The sequence below is a fragment of the Centruroides vittatus genome, unplaced genomic scaffold (genome assembly GCF_030686945.1).
Source record: "Centruroides vittatus isolate TY-2023 unplaced genomic scaffold, ASM3068694v2 contig_1109, whole genome shotgun sequence".
Lineage (NCBI taxonomy): Eukaryota > Metazoa > Arthropoda > Arachnida > Scorpiones > Buthidae > Centruroides > Centruroides vittatus.
The window spans coordinates 377726-404645 of record NW_027120710.1 but is presented as its reverse complement, the minus strand read 5'-3'; the positions used below and the strand labels follow the sequence as shown (position 1 = coordinate 404645).

General features: G+C 32.1%; 1 protein-coding gene and 1 long non-coding RNA gene across 4 annotated transcripts in view; both read right to left on the bottom strand.

Moving 5' to 3' along the window:
- Positions 1–26920, bottom strand: part of LOC136976175 (apoptosis-resistant E3 ubiquitin protein ligase 1) — a 96931-nt gene that overhangs the window by 31664 nt on the left and 38347 nt on the right. For both annotated transcript variants that reach the window (XM_067271401.1, XM_067271411.1), the window contains exon 3: positions 21068–21272. In XM_067271401.1, the coding sequence (XP_067127502.1) occupies positions 21068–21272 (205 nt within the window). The remainder of the gene's footprint in view (positions 1–21067; positions 21273–26920) is intronic.
- LOC136975995 (uncharacterized) lies at positions 16141–20253 on the bottom strand. Of its 2 annotated transcripts, XR_010880859.1 has the most exons (4): positions 19728–20253; positions 19525–19600; positions 16256–16373; positions 16141–16182 (listed from the first exon to the last, which is right to left on the bottom strand). It is a non-coding gene; the product is annotated as an uncharacterized lncRNA (long non-coding RNA). The 2 variants fall into 2 exon arrangements; XR_010880856.1 differs by having other exon boundaries at positions 19525–20253.

Sequence of the window (26920 nt, the reverse complement as noted above, 5' to 3'; positions counted from 1 at the left end):
TTCTGTTAACCTTGATATCTTAAATGAGAAAATCTTGTAAATGACACATAAGGGTTAAAGATTTTAACTGGCAGTTTCAATTATGTATAAAAAACAAAACAGGTATTTGTATAGTGTCTCCACATCAAAATTTGGAATCAGAAACATTAAGTAGCTTTCAAAATATTTAATATTAATGGTTATAAATAAATCATTCTTTTGATTATTTTCTGATTTTAGTGGTCTTACACAAATGATTTGATAAGTAAAATAGATTTGGGTATCAAACTGTTTCCTGAAAACATGCTGTGCTTTTGTTAGAAGGGTTTGTATTTGAATTAAACACAGGGAATACAGTAGAAGGGTTCGGTAGCCTTTAACTCCATTCTTCTACTCCCCAGAGGAACTCTCGCCACCTTCATAAAAAGGAAATTAATAACAAAAAAGTTAATCTTTTTAAATGTGCAGGGTTGGCCAATAATTACCTAATTATGCTTTGTTTTGTGTGTTCTAGTTCTTCTGCAGTTTGTCCCACTTTATGGGTTACTAATGTATTTGATGAGTTTCCTCTTCCATATCTGATTTGTAGTTATATCTTTCCTCAACCCCTTTTCCTTCCATATCAAATTCACCCATTCTTGGTTTCATCTATTTCACTTTTCTCCACTCTCCATGTTCATGACTTGCCTCCCAAAGTAACTTTCACCTGTTCCTATGACATGCCCATACCATCATAGCCTTCATTCTTGTATTTTGTTGACAATATGTTACTTACTGAATCAAAAATGGGTATAATTAAGATAATCAGCTTTTGTTACCCCCACATTCATTTAACCATCTTTATTTCTGCTTCTTATATTCTTATACTAAGGTTTCTGTACCACAGACCCAGTTACATAGTAATCTTATATACTTTCCCCTTAAACTCAACTGCCATCTTCCTATCACAAAACACTCCAAACATTATCTTGACATTTCCCACTAGGCTAGATTTGGCCATTTGCTTCTCTTTCCACGTCTTTGTCCTCATTCACTATCTAACCAAGGTATCCAAAGCTGCATACATCTTTGATTCTTTGTGTCCTACCTACATTACTGAATATGACTTGTAAATTGAATTTACATGTTCTGCATGAAGAAAATCAATGAAAACATAATAAATACACCTAATTACAGTTTTCTTTTAAAGTAGATTTAGTATGATCAGTATTTAAATAAAACAGCATTTAGTAATAATTTAACTTCAAATACAAGCAAGAAACAAGTAAGAAACGATTGTATAAAACAATAAACTAGTTTCAATATGTAAAAAAAATTTAAACCTAATCGTTACATATAAACAACAGGAATCCTTTTTCTTTTTTAAATATCATTTCATTGATATATATATGGTTTATTACCATACGAAAAGTCATTGATCATAGAAATCAATTCATTTGTCATAAACATGTATCAACTTATTAGCATAAATCATCCACTATTTTTTATATGATAAAATTTAGAGGGTAATATTTTCAAAGTTAATGATATCAAAATGGTTATTATATCCGAGCGACAAATCATTTTTAATGCACTGCTGTCTAATGGAAAAATCTTTGTTTTGTTTCCTCATGCGTGTGAATTTTTTAAGGGTTTCCTTCTTTCCTTTTTATGTATATATTTAACAAATTTATTATTATTATTATTATTATTATTATTCATAGGAAATGACACATTTCTATTATTAATTGTCTCTTTTTGCCGTAACGACAGAACAAAATTAAGGAACAACAACATTCAACATAAGAAATTTAATTCAGAAGTCCACATTCACAATTTGAGATAAGATTAAACTAATATGAAAGTTAAACAAGTTATAGTTTAGACTTGTCATTGTTGGAAATAGTTGGCGTCTCATACTTTTAAATTTTATTATTACAGGTATGCCTCAAGTTACGTCGTTTTGAGTTACATCATTCTTGATTATACGTCGTTTGTCAAAAAAGTATACGGAAAAACAAAAATCAAGTTTAAGTCATTTTATTCGACTTTACATCCATCCACCACAAATATTGAAGTCGTAATATCACTAGAAAAGCGTTAAAATCACATAAAATCATATTAAAATATGTACATTTACAGTAAATGTTAATATAATCATCATAAATCCTAGAGAACGAAACACGAAAACATCTATGTTTCTGTGTTGTCGTCTTATTTAGCGGTCTTTAAGTGCTCATTATTGGTGTTTTCCACCGTAGTTTCGACTTACGTCGCCTCTCCTGGAACCAATTACCGACGTAAGGCGAGGTATACCTGTATTTGATGGTAGAGATTCAAACTCTTTCCGTGAAAAGTCTAGATCCAGTCCCCGGTCAAGATCTAAAGTTAAATGATAATTCCAAACCTCAGTGTGGACGTTAATATAGACATCGCTGGTAGAAAATTAAAGAAATTATCCATCCAAATAATTTATATTGTGGATAATCCCGTTTATATTGCAATGTACAGTAATTTTCTTGAAACAAAACAAAACAAAGACAGACTAAGAGAGATATTTGTCTCATTTAGTAAAGATATAGTCCTTAAAATTTATTCTGATCTCTAGTTTAGATCAACAGAACTGAAAAGATATATCAGCTACTACGATAGATTAATTGAAAGACTGAATGAGACTGGCTGACAGAACTTATTAACTATTACACGCATTGTAAATTATATATATGTGGAAATTCTAAAATTATAGGATATATAGAAATGTATCTTTATTAAACTTTCAGTGTATTGTCAAATGGATAATTTCATCGTCAATATACTAGTAATTTCTACTAGTTATTTTTTATGTCTTTTTTACCTTTAAAGATAAGTTTAAAGGTAAAAAAAGTATCTTTAGTTTAAAAAATTTTGATTAAAAAATTACAGCTATCATCCATATAATAATAAGAAATATATGCAATTTGTATCAGGTCAACATAAAACTCCTCCTAATTGAGCAATATCCTCCACTGCAAAAAATCTGTTTAGCAATACAGTGTATTTATTTGTATTTGTAAATAATGCAGTAAATTAAATTTTAATTAATTTATTGCTTATTTTGGAAATCAAAATGTACTCTCAATATGTCAATTCTCTAATATGAACATTACCCACAGTCAATAGGCATCGGTACAGATGAGAGCAGAGTTGACAGATATTTCATGTTTTTCGGTATTTTAGACCCTAAATTTTTGTTTATCACTTAAAATTAATTATCATTTTTTGCTTTCTTTAGCCAAAATATTAGCTTTTGAACAAAATTTTTTCATAATATTCAACACTAAATGACAAAAAAAAAAAAACAATTTTAACTTTTTCTAGAGCAGTTTAGCTTCTTTATTAGGCTTGAATTGATTATTTCGTTTTTCCAAGAAATTATAAATGATAGTAAACCTGTATGTTAGTCAAAATGAAAATCCACCAGAACCCAACATAACTAGGTAAAAGTAATTGTAATAAAGCATTTTTTTACTTTCATAATTAGTATAATTTAAAACACTATAACATCCCTATATAAGTTCTGGAATAACTTTCTTATGTTAAACTCATCTGACTTAATAAAGTTCTCTTAGAAACTGTATAGGGATGTCTTATGGCAGCATTTGCAACCAAGAATCAAGAATACAAATTCTTGATTTTTGGTTGCAAATAATCACCATTAGTGTTGCAAATTACATTTACTAAAATAATTATAAAAAGTATCCTCCTTAAGAAATTATATTTTAGAATAAGGTAGATTTTATTGTTTAGTTTTTGCCTAGGAAGGCTTGGGTTCTGACTGATTTTGACATTTAACCTAGGCCTGTTGTACTGTAGAAATAATATACAATATAATTACTTAAATCTTGTATTAGAGGAGACTGATAATTCTATGTTTTTCTATTCTAACGTTGTCACGTTGCCTAATTTTGTAGAAATAATCCCGTCTATAGTCTGATGATATTAAACGAGGAAAGGAAACTCTTTTAAAAAACTCTGACGATAACAATAAATCTCTACAAGAATATTTGTTCTTCCACTAAATATTGCCATGGAGAAAACTGACTGTATAAATAAAGCAGTTATTTAAAAAAACAAATGACTAGTAATAAGGTAAACAACCCATTGCAATAAATTTAATGGTGCAACGACAGTTATGTTTCCAATGGAATATGGCTTGTAATCCAGTAAAAGAAAATCTGGTGATTGTTTTCCACAGCTGGTTCTTCAAAGTTTATTATTATAACAGCATATTATTATATTTACCTAAGTCATCATTTTTCTATATAGGCCTATAATTCATCAGTGCATTAAAATGCATGATACCTTTGATTCAATACCCGTATAAAATCCATTTTTTAAATTATTTATGTAAGTCAGAAGCAAAATACAGTGACACTTTTTACATATTTTACTTATTCATACGTTAATATAAACATATTCTTTTAAATTAGTTCAAAACTTTAAAAGAATATGTTTATTTTTGACTCTCTTTTATAGAATAATGATATTTCTGATAATTCCATACATTACAACTTAACAATGGATACTTAAAATAGAATTACTTCCAATTAAAATAATTTATTTTCATGCATTATCTACTTAAATTGGTAGATTTGTTTGTATAAAATCATTTGAATCAAACAATATCGGATGTATGACGCGTATGGACCGAACATTATCATTTAAATTGGTCGTACGAAGTCGGGAGACGATACGGTTCCGTTTATATCAGCCAAATGATGAATATTTAAATCAGTCATACAGCACGCAGAAAGAATATAGATAGATGCATTGTATGACTGTTTAAATTGGCCAAGTGACACCCGGAGAAGGTACAGAACTAATAATAAATTAACTTATTTAAGCAGAGAGATAAACTAAGAAATAACATAGGAAGATGAAGACAAAGATCAAGACCCAAGCTGGTAAGAACTCATCAAGGCGGCAGACCTATAAACTTTGGTATAAAGAGAAGAGGAGGAAGAGAAGATGGAGATTTAAACTGCAACAAAAGTACCTTTCCTTTGGTATTATTAATGTGTTAAAATACTCTCACCGCATATAATAAAATTATTTTATTCATTTTTCTAAATTATATTTGTATAATTCTTAAAACAATCGATCTATTCAAAACGTCGGTATAATAAATTATTTAATTACGACTTCTGAATAAATATATCGTATTCACTCATTAATAATTCATACGAACGTCATAAAATAATTCAGTAAAACAGAAAATTAAGATGTAAATTATATACAGTATATATTTTTAAAAATATAGCATAATGTATATTGAACTTTTAATGAAATTCTGGCGAATTTCAATTTCTCTTTAGAAGTGACACGCAAAGTTTTATGAGTATTAAACAATGGCATCCCATTCTTTTCATTTCCAAAGCAGTATTTAAACGACGAACACGCAACCTTCTCCTATCTTCACTTCAAATCTAAAGTGAAATTCTTTAACTGTCGATACTTATACGAGTTAATAGCGAATTTGTATTTTATTTTGGTAATCGGTAGTTGTTCAAGTGATAATTTCCCCGATTCGTGTACACGACAACCTCATTTACGGCCGTGTATAACTGTAAATAACTTGTACACCTCACAAAGTTGTATTAAATACAGTACAGTGAATTTTACAGTTTACATTAAAAACGAAAAAAAAGAAAAACGTTAAATAAAACTATATTTCCTTACTGAAGAGACAATATAAAATAAACTAATCAACCATTCCAACTTCAGCAAAAATTCTTTAATCCTAAAAACGTTTTCAAACGCATTAAGCGTCCATCTTCAGTTACATCTTTAAATTAAATATAAAATTCGAACAAATATTACGTAAATTAACGGTACGATTACCATAAATAAATAAATACATAAAAAATAAAAATAAAATAAAATAAACAGGATTATCGTAATTTACAAAATTATGCCAATATTTCATAAACAAAAATAAAATAAAAATAAAACAAAAAATAAAAACGAAACAAAAAACAACGTGCGGTTTAAACCAATCACGGATTATCGCAGTATTTCTTTACAATTGCCTTCATCCGTCATTAAAGATTATCGTACTTCTATGTTTAGCCCAAATCATCGCACAAAGATTTCCAAGCTGTGGAAAGCCCATCAGCGTCCCTATAATTAATGCATTGCGTACTTCTCTGCGCTCTGTGGATTTCCAATTTTTCGAAAAACTTTATTGCGTGTCTCGATCTAGTAGACCTGATGATAGAGGCTTGGTCCCAAAAGACCGTGATGCCTTGCTGCTTAGCATAACTGGCCAGGACGGTACTATCAACTGATTTTTCCACCGATCGCTTGTGTTCATTAATCCTCTTTTTTAAATTTCTCAAAGTTGCCCCTATATATACTAATTTAGAATCGAACCTATGATCCCTTAATGGTATCGAATAAATTCCTGTTAGTGAGTTACGCTCATACTTCATCTTATCATTCCTTAAAAGCTTGTATATGGTCGGATTACGTCGATAAATAACCTGCAAATTCCTACTCCTGGAAATCCTTTTAACTAACGGCCTAAGAAAAGGAATGTAATCGAGGATCACTTTTTCTTTTGGTTGGTTTCTACTCCTCCCACGTGTTCGGTTATGGTCTTCTTGATGAGAGCATCTATTTTTTCTGCTCTGTAGCCATGTTGCAAAGCCGTTGTTCGGATGTATTGTAGATCTTTAATTGTATCTAAAACATCGGTGCAGTGTGTGTGCGCTCTCTGTATCCACGAGCGAAATACTGCCATCTTGATATGCCCAGGGTCTGCGGAGTTCTTAGGGATAACGATTGGGACTGATGTCGGTTTCCGATAGACATTCGTGCGGATTTCCCCTCCTACACATGTTATAGTGAGATCCAAGAAATTAACACTGTTATAACTTTGCTGATCCATCTCTAAAGTTAAACCATAGGGGTTTTGATTCATTAAATCCATAAACTTTTTGATGTTGCGATTGTCCTTCCACACGATAAAGATGTCGTCCACGTATCTCACGTGTAATAAAATATCATCCCCTAGTATCGGGAGAATACTGCTTTCTAGCTTGCGGAGTACCAATTCGCAGAGTATATAAGACATAGGGCTACCCATCGGTACTCCTAGCCCTTGTATATATGTTTTGTCCTCGAAGCCAAAGAAAGATGTGTGACATATCAAGTCCGCTAATTCCAAGATCTGGGTGTGGTACTTTGCAGCGTTCTTAATATTGGCGAATAAAAAGTCCCGTAAGGCACAAAAGCAAGGAGGCAGCTTGATGGAGGGGTATAATGCCTTGTAATCCAATACCGTCAAACACTCCTCATTCATGAGCGTAACATCCTCAACACCCTGGGCATATCAAGATGGCAGTATTTCGCTCGTGGATACAGAGAGCGCACACACACTGCACCGATGTTTTAGATACAATTAAAGATCTACAATACATCCGAACAACGGCTTTGCAACATGGCTACAGAGCAGAAAAAATAGATGCTCTCATCAAGGAAGACCATAACCGAACACGTGGGAGGAGTAGAAACCAACCAAAAGAAAAAGTGATCCTCGATTACATTCCTTTTCTTAGGCCGTTAGTTAAAAGGATTTCCAGGAGTAGGAATTTGCAGGTTATTTATCGACGTAATCCGACCATATACAAGCTTTTAAGGAATGATAAGATGAAGTATGAGCGTAACTCACTAACAGGAATTTATTCGATACCATTAAGAGATCATAGGTTCGATTCTAAATTAGTATATATAGGGGCAACTTTGAGAAATTTAAAAAAGAGGATTAATGAACACAAGCGATCGGTGGAAAAATCAGTTGATAGTACCGTCCTGGCCAGTTACGCTAAGCAGCAAGGCATCACGGTCTTTTGGGACCAAGCCTCTATCATCAGGTCTACTAGATCGAGACACGCAATAAAGTTTTTCGAAAAATTGGAAATCCACAGGGCGCAGAGAAGTACGCAATGCATTAATTATAGGGACGCTGATGGGCTTTCCACAGCTTGGAAATCTTTGTGCGATGATTTGGGCTAAACATAGAAGTACGATAATCTTTAATGACGGATGAAGGCAATTGTAAAGAAATACTGCGATAATCCGTGATTGGTTTAAACCGCACGTTGTTTTTTGTTTCGTTTTTATTTTATTTTTGTTTATGAAATATTGGCATAATTTTGTAAATTACGATAATCCTGTTTATTTTATTTTTATTTTTTATGTATTTATTTATTTATGGTAATCGTACCGTTAATTTACGTAATATTTGAATGGTTGATTAGTTTATTTTATATTTTAAGAAAAACGTTGAAGAGAAGCGAGACATGGATCCAAACTAGCCACAACAGTAGACATAAATAGGTGAAAAATCTGTTTTATTGATTTTATTCATCTAAAATACTTTAAGTTGCATCACTTTGTATTATGTTATTACTTAGAATAGTAAATTTTGGAGGTCTTTCTGTGTCCTGACAACATTTAGGTAGGGCGCGTTATAATGTAGGTTAATTTATTACTGGCCAAATTAAGAATTTTATCCACTTTTATAGGTGTTATTAAAAGGCTACGTTTTATCGGTACTCTGTTAATGGATTTCTCTACCCATTAAAACCATAACTGTATCATAATAGGTCTTTAAACTATTCGTGCTTTAAAAAAGATGTATCCAGACACTTGGCTTTCTGCCATTTTCTTCTTCTAATTACGAAAAGTAAAAAAAAAAACTGTTAAATAATGCCAATTATTCTACCATTTTTTTGTACTTTTTTCCTAATAATGATGATGGATTTTTATCAAAAAAACTATTTATTTATTTATTTTATACATTTTTATAAAGCTACAGTAAGTAAATTTCATTATGAAAATATGAATTGTAGTATTCAAAAATACAGTACGGAAATTCAGAGGTTGGTCCAAAAATCGGGGGTAACCGTGTTTTTCCGAAAGTGGCTCCGCAATTTTTCTAAAGCAATGAATGCTCGAAGCTGGCTGTAAGACGGCAATTTAGTCTTTATAAGTTTTAAAGAAAGTTTAGCTTAAATTTCGCGGACAAAAACGGAAAAAGTAATGCTTGTTTCTGTACGTATAAGTTATTTATTTATATTATTTAATAAAATATAGCAGAGCATACTTATCGATATGAGTAGTGATAGAAAACATAACAGAAGCGAAAAAATTCCATAAAATGGTAGAACATACGCAAAGGTATTAGTAAAATAACGTTGCCTGCTTGCGAAAGTCGTGAATATTAACATCTCGAGAGCAATAAATTTTATATTTCCTGCAGAAAATATAAAGTTTTTATGGCATTTACTGTAAGAAGGCATTTGATATTTTATACTACAGAAGATTTAACTTTTCTGTAGAAACTGAAATATAAAAATTATTACTATAAAACAGAAAAAATGATTAGTACAAATTCTAGAATATTAATACAAACTGTTCGCATTAATATTCTAGAATTTGTAATAACTTTCCATGAATAAAAAACAGCATGTTTATGCTGTTAAATTAATTTTTATTTAAATAAATATTTATTGAAATAAAAATTAGTTTGAGAATTTGTTAATTAACAAAGCTAAATTAAAAATAACAAAATTATACTCTTTAACCACCGATTTTATCTCGAAGAAACCTATTAAAAGTATTCAATAAATGTCAAAAATTAAAGTTTATTGTTATAATTTCGTATACAGATAACAAAATTTCAATTCTAACAACACAAAAAAAAAAAAAAAAAAACATAAAAAGCGGCCAGTAAATCGCATTAAAACTAAATAATTCATTATTAATAACGAGCGGATCGACCTGTTATAAAATTTAAATTAACCAATAAGAATACAGAATCGAAATTTAAAAGACGTCACAATACATTTGTGCCGAATACAGTAAAGCTAATTGAGGAAAGAAGTGTCCCTTATTATCGAAGGTGCGTTAAATCGAATGTGTTTTAAGTATTATGAATATGTTATTTAGTAATTTATACTTATTGATTAATCAGTACCGAGTAATGCCGATTAGTTATTTGATTATTATTATTCGATTACTCTAAATCCAATATCGGCCATTATATATTCCTATACGTGTAAAATATACTTAAAAACCTTTCTGTACGAGTATCAAATACACACAAGAAACGTCATAATGGTTTTGCAGGTGCAAAATATGACGTAAAGTATTTCTACACACGCACATAATATACACGTGCAGAACAAACACACAAAAAATACGTCATAATATACCTACTCAAAACACAAAATACTCTCGAGAAACGTCTGTACGCAGTGGCGTAGCTAGGGGGTGCGGTAGATGCGGTCCGCACAGGGCTCCTGGAAAGCGATAGGCCCATGGGAGTCCCAAAATCACAAGAAAAAAAGGAAATTTTTTTTCAGGGGCCCACAAGTCTGGTTCCGCACCGGGCCCGGAGAACCGTAGCTACGCCAGTCTGTACGCCAGCAAAAATTTGATCAACCTTCGCGTAAAAAATGACTTATTAAAAACTGTTAAATGAAGTTTTCCCCTGATTTATTCTAGTATTTATATATTAATTTACTCCAAAAATTAGATTTAGAAAAGATTCAAACGGGGGAAAAATTCGAGCAAAATTTATTAATTTTATTTTTTTCGTCTGAACAAGATTAATGATTATTGTACATTAACATAATTAATTTTACTAGTAATGACGTAAGTCGTTTCTATTAATATTCATACATTTAATACGGCGTCAATTTACATTAACGTCGAAATAATTTTCTTTTTTTTCTTCCTTCTCCCCAAAAATATCAATTAAATAGTTAATTGTTAACAGCAACTCGGCCTTACATTTTATAATTATCTTATTTATTAGAGCAGAAATTTTCCTAAAATTATCTTTTTAAAAGTAATATTTGATCGGAGGGCATCTTTATTAATAAATCCGATAATAATTTTTGAATAATAAAATAATTTTTCTTTAAAAAATATTCAATATTTTACAACGTCTCGCTTCTCTCAAAACACGTCAAAAAGTAATAAATTCGTTATTAATTAACGTTGGATGAAGTTTAAAATTTAAAATAACCAATCAAAATCGTCAAAATGCACTTCAGCGCGCGCGAAATAGATTTTTAAAAACGTCACAATACATTTCAGCGCGCGCAAATACGTTTAAAAAACGTCACAATACATTTCAGCGCGCGCGAATACGTTTAAAAAACGTCACAATACATTTCAGCGCGCGCGAATACGTTTAAAAAACGTCACAATGCATTTCTGCGCGCGCAAAATTCAAATTATTTTAAAAAAACAAAAGAAATGCCGACGAACGAATAAGAAATTCGTCAGTATTTTTTTTTTCACGATTTTAAATCGATAAATAATAATTTCTTTTTAAAGTTAAAGGAGGGTCGTAAATGTTATCGAGGATATTTTAAAGGTCAGCTTTGAATTTTTAACAAGAAAACAGAAGAAAAATGCCACAGCAGAGGCTGGAAAGCCGTGACATAAACCATACAACTCCACTCATAACAAACAGGACAATTCTACAGGGAAAACGACGCCAACTTCATTTAGGAAATTGGCTGAGATATAATAAAAACAAACCGACGTTTACGTTTCTCTTCGGTTATGTTAAATTGCGCAATATTCTCCGAAAGAAAATTATCTTTTATGGCTCAGACACCGGGAAAACATGCAAAAATTCGGCACGGATCGATCCCGAAACATTCGAAATTAATCATCTTTTTGCAATGAAATCTCTTCTTCATATACCAAAACACACAGAAGAAATCGACTCGGAATAATAAGTTAATTGTCTTTTTACGATTAAACTCCTTTCTCTGCGCAATATATGGGTATGCGAGAGTATAATGGAAACCCGTACGGGATAATATAAATGAATTATTTTTGTAACACGATATATACTAGTCATAGAGGCTTAAATCCACGTAAGACATAGGGGACGTATCCCACAATATTTCTGTACCGTAAAATTGTCCCCCTCCCAACGTATTTATACCCTACAATAGAAGGAGTAGAAAAGAGTACCGCACACAATAGTACACCTTTTTTTATAGCCATTATAAAATATATATGTAATTAAACCTTTAGTTAGGCTCTGAAACGATTAACTAACTTTCGCGCCAGCGTGTATGTCAAATTATGTAAGAAATCGGTGGAAGCGACGTGTAACCTCGGCAACGATTCGTCTCGTCCTTGAAGGAACCTTAATAAAACGGCTCGAGTAAACGAAACATACTTGCAGACTGTTTAATTTGTAAATATAAAGCGAAGTTTTCCTAATCTCCATCGTGTCAAGACGTAGACAACGTTGCAAAAATAAATTAATTCCCCGACTTTTCCTCTTATCGTGTTTACTTTAATGCCTGGTGTCGGTTATAATAATAAAATATAACAGCTTTGGTATTTATAAAAAGGGCATTTCTGTCTAAATTACGCGAGTTATACCCAGCAAATCGCGTGTAAAATTTGCTGGGTGAGTGATTAAGCGGGAAATTTCATTTTTTAATTTATTATCGAGGTGTCCGATGCTCCATACTTCGGAATGCATCAATTATTAGAGCATTACCGGATAAATTATACTTCAATTTAGGAGTTCCGGGCAACCTAATTTATCGATTTTTACCCTTAGCTTAATGCCTAGAAGGTAGTCATAATGCAGTTTATGAGAAATAAGTACGTAACGGGCAATTATTTGTGACGTCACAATGCCGGGCTGCAATTTTTAATACGTATACTAAAGCAAGCCCTCCGTGTCTGTTCTAGATTTTCGTCAATCGAAAAAAATTTGAACTAAAATCGCGTGACTTCCGGTGGAAAATCCCTCTCGAGAAGTTTTGTGATAAAAATTAATTTTAGGAGGTTTTAAATGGAAATAACCAGTCCGCGTGCGCATTGTTTACTTAATATTCTCATCGATCGCGTAATAAAAATTAAAAATTCCGTTAAAAGCTTTTATTAAGTGAGAAATTCTATTTGTAATTTACACACGCAAACTTTTTCGTATAAAAATGGCTTGTTAAATATAATTTTGATTATTATATCTGAAGTTTTTTTAATTATGGGAACTGTATATAACTTAAAAACTATTCGTAACGAGCAATTATTTATTGTGACATCGTCGCATTGCCGGGCTACGATTTTTAATCATATTTTTAATTTATGTTCTCTTCGCCAGAAATTAGTAATGGATGGCCCCTGTACATCATACTTTTCCTTTAACAGTATATTCGTAACACCTTTCGGGGGAGGGGGGAATTTTTGAATCGCAATCACGCGACTTCTGGTTTTCATCGGAAAGTTCGTATATAGTTAATCGGGGCCTCCCGCCCCTAAGGTTTCCATATCTGGGTTCTTCTCTCAACAATCTAACTCCGTTCTCGATATTAAAGGAAAGACAAGACAGACGGGCAGCAGTGGGAATTTATAGGTCTACAATTTTTGCATCCCTATTACAAAGAGATTATCCATACACTAGGCCAAGTCCAGATACAGCGCCCTCCTAGTGTCAACGAATGCGCGTGCAGTTCTTTGCCACAAATATTAGAAAACACACCACTAAAACGCATGACTTTTGACTCAAACTGTTGGCTAGTAACGTCGAACTTCGATTTAGCGCCGTTCGAACACCTCCGAAACTAGCGCTAAATAGAGCATGGAGCTAAACTGAAATACTTCGAACGAGTTCGAGTTTAAAAGTCACGACTTGCAACGCAAAATTGCGTATTCGCACCGATACCGAAGAATTCTTTATTTAATGTTTACGGGAAGGATCCGTTCACGAGTACCACTCATTTTTACATGGGTACATTTACTATTTAGGACGTCTTATACATTACAAGGACCAAATCGATTTGTAAGAGGCGACGAAACAATGGTGCTGAAATAAAAGACAACAAAATATAAAATTTATAAATTAAATATTACTAGAGCCATACGTCCACTTTTTTAAAAACAAATTTAACTCGAAGGTTCCTTGTTCAATAATTTTGACTATCGCCTCTAGTCGTGTTTCGAATATACACTAAAAAAAAAAAAAAAACCAACTTATTTCTACAGTCCTTATAAACAACAAATATCAAAAGCTGCTTTCTGTTAAGGTCGCTATAGTAAACACAACCAAACAAACACGCCCACGCGTACCAACAGACAAACAAACTCATTCAAAACTACCGAAACTCTATCGAGGAGATTCGGAAACTTAAACTCGAATACAAAATCTAGATTTAAAAAAAAAGAGCATTTTTCTACCGTGCAAGGAAGCAAGAAGTCACTACCATTTGTTACGTGACTTTTCGATTGTCCTGTATTGTTTCGTATAGAGTAAAACAATAGTATAGAGCCGTTAAACTGTATAGTTGAAGTGACTAGTTACGTTTTGTGGCTGTGTAATCTTCATATTTTACTATCGACATAACAATGCGGGATAATCGAGCCACACCGTGTTGTGCACCTACGTAACAGATGATATGACGTGATTATTTTATGTTACTAAAACACAAAGATTATGGAGCCAAAAACTAAATAATTTGATAATTATTCACTTAAATAACACAGTTTGCTGGCTCTGTAACCTTTAAAGTTAAAATAATTCTCGGAATAATTGGAATAATTACAATTTGCATTTCAATCTTAATTATAGAATAATTCAGTTTTGTGGCTCCGTAAACTTTATTTGAATATTATAATTATTCCAAAGGTAGAATAATTCCGTAATTAAAGATTATTCCTGTCTTTAATTATGGAATTATTCAGTTCTGAAGCTCTATAATCTGACTTTTTTTTAAAGATATTTTTTACTTCATTTTTAACGAATTTTCCGCCGTTTTTTTACTACGTAATACGTAATTAAGCAGCATATCATTAAATTTATTTTCAAATCAGAAAGAATACTCTCCAGAATTAATTCATGTGCAAAATCGAGACGGTTTAAACTACTTTTAAACCGTTCTTCTATATGCAAACAATATTTCAAGTGCAGTACATATTGAAATTGTATTTTACTGAAGTTACAAGTTGTGGTTAAAAGATGCAATTATTTATTTTAGATACTTAGAATTTGAAATTTTATACCATTGATACACTTTGGAAGAGTGTAGAAGAAAGAAAAAACTAAAAAAGAAAATTCAGCAACGAGTTGCGTAACTTTCCCGGCGAGAGTAAAAATTGTGTGTGGCGCCATCTGTTAGAGATTTTATTTAAAAACTTTTAAATTAATTAATTATTATAAATAGGCAAAAGCTTAAGTTTGAGAGTAAATATGAGTTTATTTTTAAAAAAATTACAACTGCTAATAACGAGTAAAGCCTTCATTAAGTCGCTCGCGGTACGACACAAGATCCCCCCTCTATCTCCTCACCTCGTCGACCTTTAACCACCAAAATTTAGTAGCAACGACACCTCCAATACGCAAACCTCCCTGCCAAATTTCGGAAATTTTCGACAAAAAACACGGGAGTTATTAACCTTCAAAGTGAGTGAGCAATATCGTGCGTGTATACCTGTATAAAAACGTATTCGATTAACAAAATGAATTTTTATTTTTGTTAATTTCAGCCTTATTTGTATAGAGGTTACCTGAAAGTGTTTTAATCGTTGAGAAATACAGTGTATTTCTGTATTTCTCAACGATTAAAACACATTTAGCTTCTGTTATGTATGCCCAAAAAATGAAATTTGCCTCTTATCTATCCAAGCGACTATTCAAGAATAGAAAAATTGAGAAATGTTTTATAACCAAAACAATAGTATTGAATGGAAAGATTTGTTTTCCTAGAATCTGTTAGTGATGAGAAAATGTGTGTAACATATTCTTTCATTAGTAAGAATAGACTTGACTTTCTACGCTTACGACGTCGTAAATTTGAATAAAAGTCTTATCATCCGATACGTTGGAAAATAGTACTGTGTATCACAATTGTAAGACACGAATTGCGTAGTTTATCGCATAAGCCGTGGTTCTAAAATCTTGATGTGATGAAGTGCAAAATTTAAACGTGTAGTCCAGATAATTCGTTTCTTTGTAATATTTTCTTTAAGAAAGCTTGCGAACTGTCCTACAGACAATTCCCATCCTCTTCTAGATCTATAAGAAAACATTCCGGAAATAATAATTGCAAACTTAAACACTGCTCAGTTATAATATCAATTTATTCGGTCATCTTCACGTCTTATCTTCAACCACACAAAGCCTCCACTATGAACTTACTACTACAAAACAACGTTTTAATGTTATTAAACGTAGGAGAGATGGGGAAAATTCTTTACTACAATAATCACTTACAATTTCTATTGATCCCAATGTAACAAAGGATGGGATTATTACTATTTTATTATAATACACGGGAGTATCTTCACCTTAAAATAAATAAAATGGTGATGTTTGCTCGAAAGGAAATATACTGTAAGATCGTTTACGAGTTTACTATTTTCTCAGAAATTTATATAAAAACTCATACAACATATAATCATTCATAAGAAAAGCAAAGTATGTCTTTTGTGTATTGTTTTTATCGTGCAATATTTTCTTTATCTTGGATTCTTTTTATAAATGCCTTTTCTTTAGGTAATAAGGCATTTTTTTTCGGCTTCTCCGTGTAGCTTTATCTGTTTTATCGCGAAGGACTTAAAGATAAAAGCGAATTTCTTGGAGCAAAAAACGAAACAATTGATGGTTCCGGCTTAGGTAGGTGATTGATCGTACCGTGAAAGAAAGTAGAAGTTGTAGGATTTCGACTACTCCCAAAAACAAACCGTCCGATTGATCCCTACGTCGATAGTTCTCGGATGTGTGTGTGTGTTTTTTTTAAATCTTTACTTTCATTATAATTAACGTGTTCGAACGTTTTCTGCTAATCTGTTCGGCCGTCTGTCTGTGTGTGAATTTCGTATCAATTCTATACAAAAACTTCGTAATTTTGATAACTTTCTTGATTATCGAGATGGAGAATTTCGAACAGAATTTGAATTTTAGTATTTAATGAATGAAGAAATTTAAATTTTCCAAAGTAAAACGTGTCTTTCGCATTCTCGTAAATCCAAAAGTGTTTGGGGGAAACACGACGTTCTATGTTTCGTTACGCTGAAATAAAACAAGATGGCAACAGAGGCCAGAACAGAGGTAACTTTCTATAGTCGAAAGGCGTATAAAGAAACCTCTAAACAACGGCCATTTTTACGTTCCCTTCGGTGGCCGTCGTTCAGAGGTTCGACCGAAGTAAATTAACAATAAAAAATCGGATTTATAAGAGAATATTTTTTGAAATTCACTCGAAATAACCTCCGAACGACGGTCATTCTAACTGTTTCCACGCAAAAAAAAAAAAAAAAAAACTCTTTCCGGATTTACTTTTAAATGCCCCTTATTTATTAACTAAAATAAAATACACATATTCTCGGTAGATTCAAATTATTTGCATAAAACATTTAGCAAAATGAGAAAAATTGGATATAAAGTTGCAACGTTATTCTTCAATTTGGAAATTAGTTCGGATGTCATTAATTTAAAAACTCTAAAAATAACATTTGGTATTTGTATTCATCATAAAATAATACACACATATAGGGCCTATATATATATATTTCTTATTTTAATAAAATTTCATCACGATTTCTAGAAGAATAAATTAGTTTAAAATTAACTAATTATAATTAAATGCAGTACTTCTTTATGGCTGTTTTGTTATTCAGTAATCCAAGTTTTTTCTAGGGCATCGTACGCGGCAGAGATGCCCCTCTACAATAGTGCATAATACTAGTTACTTTGTACAATACCGTGTGGTGCGAACTTGGCATTACATAAATTTCTATAAAAGAGGGCCTCGTAAGTTACATTTTTTAAGGACCTCGTTCTTTTACACTCAAAAATACTGTATACAACCTTATACAGTATTAAATATCGCGTGTAAATATAACATTAACTTGCATAAAAAGGGCTTCGTCTAGGGCCTGTAAACGTCTCGCCGTTTACATATTAATTATTTTAATATTTTATAACGAATCTCGTTTAAAATCAGTCGATTTTTTAACGAATTTCCAACTGTTACAGTGGCTTTAACGGTTTACAAACGGCTTAAACAGATAGATAAGTTGATAAAAATTTGTATATTCAATAAAAAGAAAAAAGAATGTACTACGAAAGAAAATAATCTCATTAAATTAATCATATTCTTTATCTTGTTTTATTCTACTCGGCGACGGAACATTCAGTGAATATAAAAATAAACAACGAGAAAAGCTTTAGCCGAAGTACAATGAAAAATTTAAAAAGCAATAACATTAAGGATGCTATTTATTTTATTATTTTTTTTCAATAATTCAGTAATAAAGAAATTCCAGAGAATAAAATTTTTTAAGTGGAAAATCGAAAAGCCACGAAGAAAAATATTCTGAAGAACAGAATTTCATTAAAGTTTCCTTTAAAATTCGCGTGAAAACAATTACGAAATAGGAACAACAGAAAGAAAGAAAAAAGAAAAAAAGGAATTTTTAATATATTTCTGGTTATTTTCGCGAAAATCGGGAGAAGGATCGATAGGAAGGGCGCGCAACACCGCATTTTAGATCATAATTAAGGGGAGAATAACGTTAAATGTAAGAAAAATGGGGGTGTTTTTTCCGTTCCGGACAACTCTCGGATATAAAAACAAGTTCCGTTCAACTCTGGCCCATTTGGATTCGTTTCAAAACGACGTAACTCGTAACGGAATTGAAAGATACGTCGGAGTCGAGAGATAATACACAAGAAACGGGAAGAGGCAAAGAAATGCGAGAAGGAAGACTTTAACAGATTGTGTACGATCCGAATGGAGATCGAGGAAAGTAAAGCTTCCAATACATGTCTCTTGGCAGATCGATAAGGATAGGACGTTGACCTGGTGACATCCTCCAGCCCTAGAGAGAGAGAGAGAGATAGAAGTCCAAAAGGGAGTTTTAAGTGCACCCAGAATAGTTAGAAGGGAGCAGAAACTTAACTTTGCTTCTATTCCCATACCGGACCCGAAGAATCTAATTACAACTTGATGAAAAAAAAAGAAAAAATAAGATAGGGTAACTTCAAAAATAAGTTTATGGCTTTTTTCCTTATCTGTTTCCGAAACGTCTTATTGAATTTTCCGTTACGGCAGATTATTTTCCGCCTAGAAATGTATATTTTATCGTCCCCCCTTCTGTTTTAGTTACTTTAAAGTATCTTCTACCCATTTTATTATTAGCTTCGGCCAGAAAGAACAACAAATAACTGATACCATCTCCTTTTTTTTTCTAAATTTACCATTAAAAATGTGTATTTATGATACATCACCCGCTTGCATCTAGGAGATTTCTTAACAAACAACGACGCCGTGTTTACTTAAATTGAAATTAACCGACTACAATCTAATTTTCGCTCTTCTTAATTCGGTTTAATTAGAAACGAAGCAGAACGTGACCAGATGAAACTGTTAAATATGTTACAGAACTACACACACACACACACACATGTATATATCAATTACACATTCAATTATAATCAATGAAACTTCATATTCTGTAATTAGTTTCTCGAACACTTACAATTAACACACCTTAACTGAAGAATAACTCGCTTAATATGTCTTTCTTTAAATCGATACTTAACGTAATTTAATCCCTGTAAATTAAATTAATTTCCAAGTTACTTGGGAGATTTTTATTTAAGTGTAATTATTAAAACGCGTTATTTTTTCGAGAGAATGAAGTTATTTAGTGGGCATAACGGCACTTGGAATGTTTCTTACAAGAACTCCTGATATACCTTCTATTGAATGTAGAGCCTCGTACTGTAGGCAGTTATCGATTGAACCGATGTTAAATGTCGATCTAGCACAATTGAAACGTGATGAATACGTGGAGAATTACAAATACAATAGCATAAAAAAGCAAAGAAGCAAGTAAATCAAGGTACTTGTAAAAATCTTTCAAATTTCTCGATGGTCTCCTTTAAAAGATCTTTAATCTTTAAGTCCACTTGACGAATATTTTTCAAGAGTGGAATTTCTAGTGTTCGGCCTTACATCTCTATCAATTCTGACAATGAAGGTAATAGCTTTTAAAGACCTCTTAATGACTTGTCTCTGGAGTTTATTAATTCGGGTCGATGCCTGCGGTTTCCAAGCTGTCAAACAGTCTTTGAAAGTTTAAGTCTAACCCTTCGATGCGGACATCCAATTAAAGTTTTAATGAGTAAAATCACTCGACGAAAAGATAAAGGTCTCGTCTCGAGTTCAGATACTAACTTCCTTTCTTTCATAAACAAACAACGAGAGCTTTTGTAAATCAACAGAGTCGATTCTATAAAATGTTAAAACGGGATTTTAAATTTAGAGATTGGAGTAGGTAACGGCTTGGAAAAAATTCATTTATTGATCTAAACAATACGTGTGTTCGTAGCGGCAACAAAGAAACAAGCAATAATGTGTTTTGTGATGTGATCTAAACAATCGAAATACTGTATATAAAATTGGTTTTGTTACGTAAGATAAAGAGAAATCAATGTCAGATAACATTATTCGCAATTAATATATACGGTTTTTTTTCTTTTTTTATTCGGTAACGACATGCAAAAACTATTGTTTCTGCGAAAGCTAAAACACTGGAGTCGAAAACAGAACGGAAATATCTCACCAACGAATCGATAATAAAAATAATTCTTACTTTTATCCTCTAAAAATTTAATATCTTTGCCCATTTTTCTCATATCTGATACGAGATAAATTCCAATATATAAAAAAAAGGAGGAGTCGCTTAGCGGAGCGTTGTCCATCCCCTTACGTTAAATGCGTCTTAACACAACAACTGTCCCGGCTTAACGTGTTAAAATCCCTCTCGTGTTATCCGCATCCGATATTCGCACGGAGGCAACATCTTTATATTATGCAATAGGAGCGAGCGAGGGTAGTTTTTAACGCTTACTAAAACTCGCGAAAACAAGCTTTTAAAAAGAGAAAAATGGTGTCATCACCGGGATAAACAACGTCATAATAGATTCAAGTAACAGCGTGTAGTTGCGTCGATTAAATTTAGAATGCGTGTTTTTATTAATAAAAGAATGGAAAGAAGTTTCACACCAGCCACTCACCTCTGTTCCTTGTCGTCTAATGCGTGCTGTTTGAGCCACTGGCGTAAAATGAGTCTCTGGCGCAACTCGCTGCCCGCCAAAACCAGTGTGTGGCGTGTATGCGTCGGAAGACGAGACCACTCGCTGGACGAACGAAGTTGGTGGTGGTGATCGTGGGTTGGATCAATGGTGAGCGAAGCGGCGCATCGGACTAGATCCGTACAACCTGCCAAAATAAGAGACAAAAATCAGCTTCGTCCACACCGAATCCTCGTGCGCATCACCTTTAACCGGTACCAGAAAATACACTCCCCCCATACTGTCGGGTGTAACGGTTAATACGAGTCGAAGCACTTAACTAAATTAAAACCTTTCGCTAGTACTTTCTTTGTATTTAAAGCCCCGAATTATCGCGGGAGAGGTAAACAATACGTCACACTAAATGGAATTTTGGCTCCGTACGCTGATATATTGACCGAACGAATCAATGGCATCGCTGGCTACGGGCAGCAACAATCCGGAATACGAGATTTATTCAGAAATTTTACTGATTTATGAATCTTGTTAGGGAGTTCGTTCATTAATTTTGTTGCAATCGATAAACAAACGTTCGAGTGGCAATAAATTTATTAAATTCTGCAGTTTGGTGCGTGTATTTATATATACAACACGTTCTTCTAAATAAATAAATTCGGGCATAAATATTACTCGACTCTTAAAACGTGCATCTATTTATAACCGAAGTAACAACCCAGTTTAAGTACAAGTATACCTTTTAATAGAGTTTTTAGTAAATTTATTAATTAATAAACTTTAACCTAATTAAACTAAGTTTTAATACAGCTTAAAGCCGGATTTTTTTTCCTGAATCTGAAGTGATATTTTATCATTTTAATAGCTCCCCGCGGACGGATTATCATTATTTACACGAATAAAACTGCAAAAATTTCATTGAAACGAATATAAACAATTATTTATCTCTTATAAAAGTCGTTAACTTAGAACGGGAGCATTCATTTTTACTGCTTCGTTCACGGGATAAATCATTAATCGATCGATCAAAGCAGAAATATTTCTTTAAATTTTTAATTAAATTCATTTGTTTTTTCGAGCAACCCGCATCCTGTTACTTCTAAGAACCTAAACAGGAATATTCTATGTATTATTTTAGTACTAGTTCCATTCGTTACTTAGTATACAAGTGCACCTAAGTTTATTTTATTTTATTTTATTTTATTTTTGCTTATCAGATAAATCATTAATCGATTAACGACTCAAAAACAATGCTAAGTCCCAAAATAATAACGAAAACTTACTTTTTCAACGTCATTACTTACACTTTTGTAGCAAGAACGAGTAAAAACTGATTCGATTTTTTATTAATTTAATAATTTTTAAATGATTTTAATCCTATTATTTTTCTAAGAATAAGCTCTTTTCCTACTAAACCGACAACTAAAATTTCCTGTTTACGCTTCCTGTTTTCCTCTTACTCGACTGATATAAATAGTAGCTTTGGTACTGATTAGTACAAGAATATTCACTTGTATTTCATATATCAAAACCTTTCAATTCTTATAAAATGCTAAATTCTGTATATGAAAATGTTCGTTTTTAAACAACCGTACAGTACATACGCTTCTTGTAGAAGAAACAAAGAAAATCTACTTCAATCCTACATTTCTACTTAAATTTTAATGACTGAACTAGTGATTAGACTAGTGGGTAAGTGGTAGTTGAACTACTGATTCGACGGTGAACTAGTGATTAAACTAGTAAGAGGTAGTTGAACTATTGATTCGACGGTGAACTAGTGATTAGACTAGTGAGTAAGTGGTAGTTGAACTACTGATTCGACGGTGAACTAGTGATTAGACTAGTGAGTAAGTGGTAGTTAAACTAATGATTGAAGCAGTGAGTGAACTAGTGAGTAAGTGGAACTTGGTACTAGTTCAATCACTATTTACTACAAGAGCGTTCACTTGTATTTCATTCTTCTCTCACAAGATGAGTTCATTAATCGATTAAAAACCTCCCATTTCTTTTAAGTTTCTTATCAAGCAACGAAACTTTTCATTTTTAAACAAACGTACAGACACTTTTTTACATGGAAAACAAACAAAATCGACATTCTTTTTACTCGAATTTTAATTAAATTTATTAAATTTTTAACCATTTTGTATCATTTTACTTACTTCTATCGACAACTTTCTACTTATCTATTACAGAATCTACTGAACTGTTCTTTATTTTAACTAGGGGGGAAGGAAGAAATTAAGTACGCAAGTTTGTAGCTCTGTGTAAAATTTATTGAGTATTTTAATAGTGAAATTCTAACAGCTGTTCCATTGATTTTTCTCTCTTAACTACAAAATTTCTCTTTCTCTCGCTAGAAAAACTGTGAAGCATCTGCATAACTCAATCATTTTTGTCAGAGTCGAACGAATTCTACAATAAAAAAAACAAGAAAAATTCTAGAAGTGCTATAAATTTTAACAGCAGTAGCGACGTAAAAACTGATTTTTATATTTAAAAAAATATATATATATATAATAATTCAGAAACAACATTTTAAAATCTTATTTATTTTTACTGGTTTAAAAGCAATTTAAATAAACTTAACACGATTCTAGAAGGTCTAAAGATGTTTCTGGAATGTTAAATTCTGTAATTTCACTCAATTATTAGCTTGAAAACTTGTAATAACTCGAATGCATTTACTAGAAAATTACAAGAATTTACACATTCTATAAATTTCCTACCAGCAAATCTAGGGCTGTAAATTTTACGTGTGATGTACAGTACAGTACCTGTAGATATACAGAGATACGAATCTCCATCAATTTATACATATAATTTATTTTCTCTTATCGTGACGTATTTTTATAGAGTAGATCAATTGTTAAATGAGATTTTCAAGCAGAAATATCGATAAGATCAACCCATAACGCGAAGTTATAACCAATAATCCTGTTTATACAAATGTACAGTACACTATACAGTTTAAGTATAAAAATTATCGAGATTTAGAATCGCTGTTAAAAAATTCAATAAAAATTCACACTTGAGTACTTAATTTCTTTCTACTTTTTCTAATTTAAATAATAATAATAAAAAAACAGTTTAGTATATTCTGTGATAGATAAGTAGAAAGTTTGTTGGTAGAAGTAAGTTAAAATAATACGAAATGGTTAAAAAATAATAATAAAGTTAGTTAAAATTCGAGTTTAAAAATGCAGATTTGTATGTTTTTACATTGTTTTTGAAGAAATGAAAGGTCGTTAATCGATTAAACGATATACACGTCAACACACAGACGTGCGTGGATTTTTTGCCTTTTTCTTTTTCTGGGTTTAGCTCTCGAAACGTGGATATTTGCTAAAAGTCGGAGGGTGAAATTTGACACGTTTCCAATACTTTCCCTTGTTATGTATACAAACAGAACGGAAAAGTAAAAGGTTCTGAAGTGAAAAATATTAATTTTTCCGTACTGAAGATTTAATAGCAACTATAAAATAAGTGAGAAGTGTAATAATTCCATATATAAGTAACGATAACACCGAATAACAGAAGATAAATCAAGAGTCTGATGACAATTTCTACCAATTTATTTCCAGAATCTGTGCCGAAACAATATTTACTTACGAAATTTTTAAGCTTAAATCTGTCAGAGAAATGTGTCATAAACTGCAGCTGTTGACAGTAGGAGGGGAAGGAAAAAAAACCGTTGTATAATTAACATTCCTATTTCGTTAAAGACAGTCATTAGTATTGAATGAATGGGAAAGTCCAGTTCAGAAGAGGGGAGAAACTAATTATAGCCACCCTTTTTCTGGTGAAAAAAATAGAAAATATTCCTATCTGTCAGTTCGTTATTTTGTATTCCTAATTTTTAAAAATCTGTTACCTGTTTTATAGAAAAAAGCTTACGCAATTGATCTGGCGTCATGTTGGAACCAGTTTATTTCACTTTTTTGTTAGATCCCACCAGTGACCGAGTGGATAAAGCCATAATTATTCGAGGGTTCGCACCAGGCAAACGGGCGGGCCACATGGAGTTTTCGGGGTTTTCGTCGCGTGAGTAATAAAGTCCTCCCGGGAGGCATCCTCTCGTCAGATCGTCCACGTAAACAAATATATAAAATCGCTTTTGTATTGCTAAAACTGATAAAAACAATTAATTTTTAAATTAATTAACACGGCACAAAAGATACGTCCCGATTTCGCATCATATCTGCAGTAAATCTCACCATAGTAGTATAAAAACAATATAAAATAATCAGCAGAGATGATAGCTCTTTGTAAAATGCAATCAATATTTTTCCATTTTAATAAATATTTCTTAAGAAACAGATACACGGTGAACGTGATGGACAGACATTCGTGAATTGCATATAGACACGATAAAAATGCCAATAAAATACACCATCGTAATTCATACTGACAGCATTAAATATTAATATAAAGTAAATGTATAAGCAATTATTTCTACCAAACCGCTACAAAAATTAGCCAAAAACACCGTCATTTTTTCCTTATGTACTAAGCACCATGAAGTACAAAATGTAGTGCCGTATAAACACTCCATAGATGAATACAAAAGCACCATCTAGAAATACAGAAAACTCAATCACACGCCTCGCTGCACAACTGGAGAACAAAGTAAACAATACAGAGAAGGAAATGAAGAAAACAGTAAATAAAAACACTTAAAGAATAGAGTAAAAGTTTACTTACAGAAAGCCTGAACTTCATATTCCTATTCTAGAGCATTAGGAAGGGGCTTAATAGTGCTATCGATTTGCTACACTGGCAAGACACGTCCGTGTTATTACGCTAAGTGAACGAACAAATATGCAAGTTAATGGGGGTAGAAAATGTTAAACACTACTTACAGACACACCAGAATTGCTTACAACAACTAGGAAAATAAGTAGGACGAGTAATGTAAGATGAAATTCATCGAAAAGTCTGTTCATCACGCTGTAGAAACTAAGAAAACGGTGTAAGAAACTCGATTGTGAAGAACTTCTGTTTCAGAATACGTATAAAGGAAAAAAGTAATAGAAAATTATTATTTCTGGAATAATAAAATATATTATAAATGAATTCTGAAACTTTTGTCAAGTATAATTAAACGACATCCGCATATATTTGAACTAATTTAAGATCTCGTAGTACAGGGTTCGGTTATTATTATTGTCAGATCGGAAGATTTTAATTATTAAGTACACCTAGAACGCAATCCATCATCCCGACCCGGATTTTCTCCATTATTTTAAATGTCACAACGGCTTCCCTTTCGAGTATCTTCATTTATTTTTCTTGTAGATTAAATCTTCTCGGACACAACCGAGAATTGGGAGTGACGACAAGTTAATTTAATACCGTAAAACATTAATTAATTTCGTTATCGAAATAATCGCATCCGGACGAAATTTCCCACGTTAAAATACGAAATTTTGGCATTAATTATATACGAGAATCGTCGACCTCTGACCCTTAATAATATACTCTCTACAATCGAGATTTTCTCGTATCAATCTGGCCATTATCAGTGGTGTTTATAGGTCGATCGGGAGAAGAAAAGATCTAATTTTAATTCTATCCAGCTGAAAATTGAAAAATTCATCATCGCAGTGATCGCTTCCAAGTATTACTTTTCCGGCTGTTATATATAACAGGGGGAACAGTCAAAAAATGACCCACCAAGATATTTACATTTTTGGACTCGGAGGACCTTGAAACGTCTAGAAATGCAAAAAAAAAAAAAAAAAAAAAAAAAAAAAAAATCGGGAGTTTCTCTATGTATGTACAGTATAGTATGATGTATATATGGACGGATGGACACGTGTGTGTGTGTGGGTGGGTGGA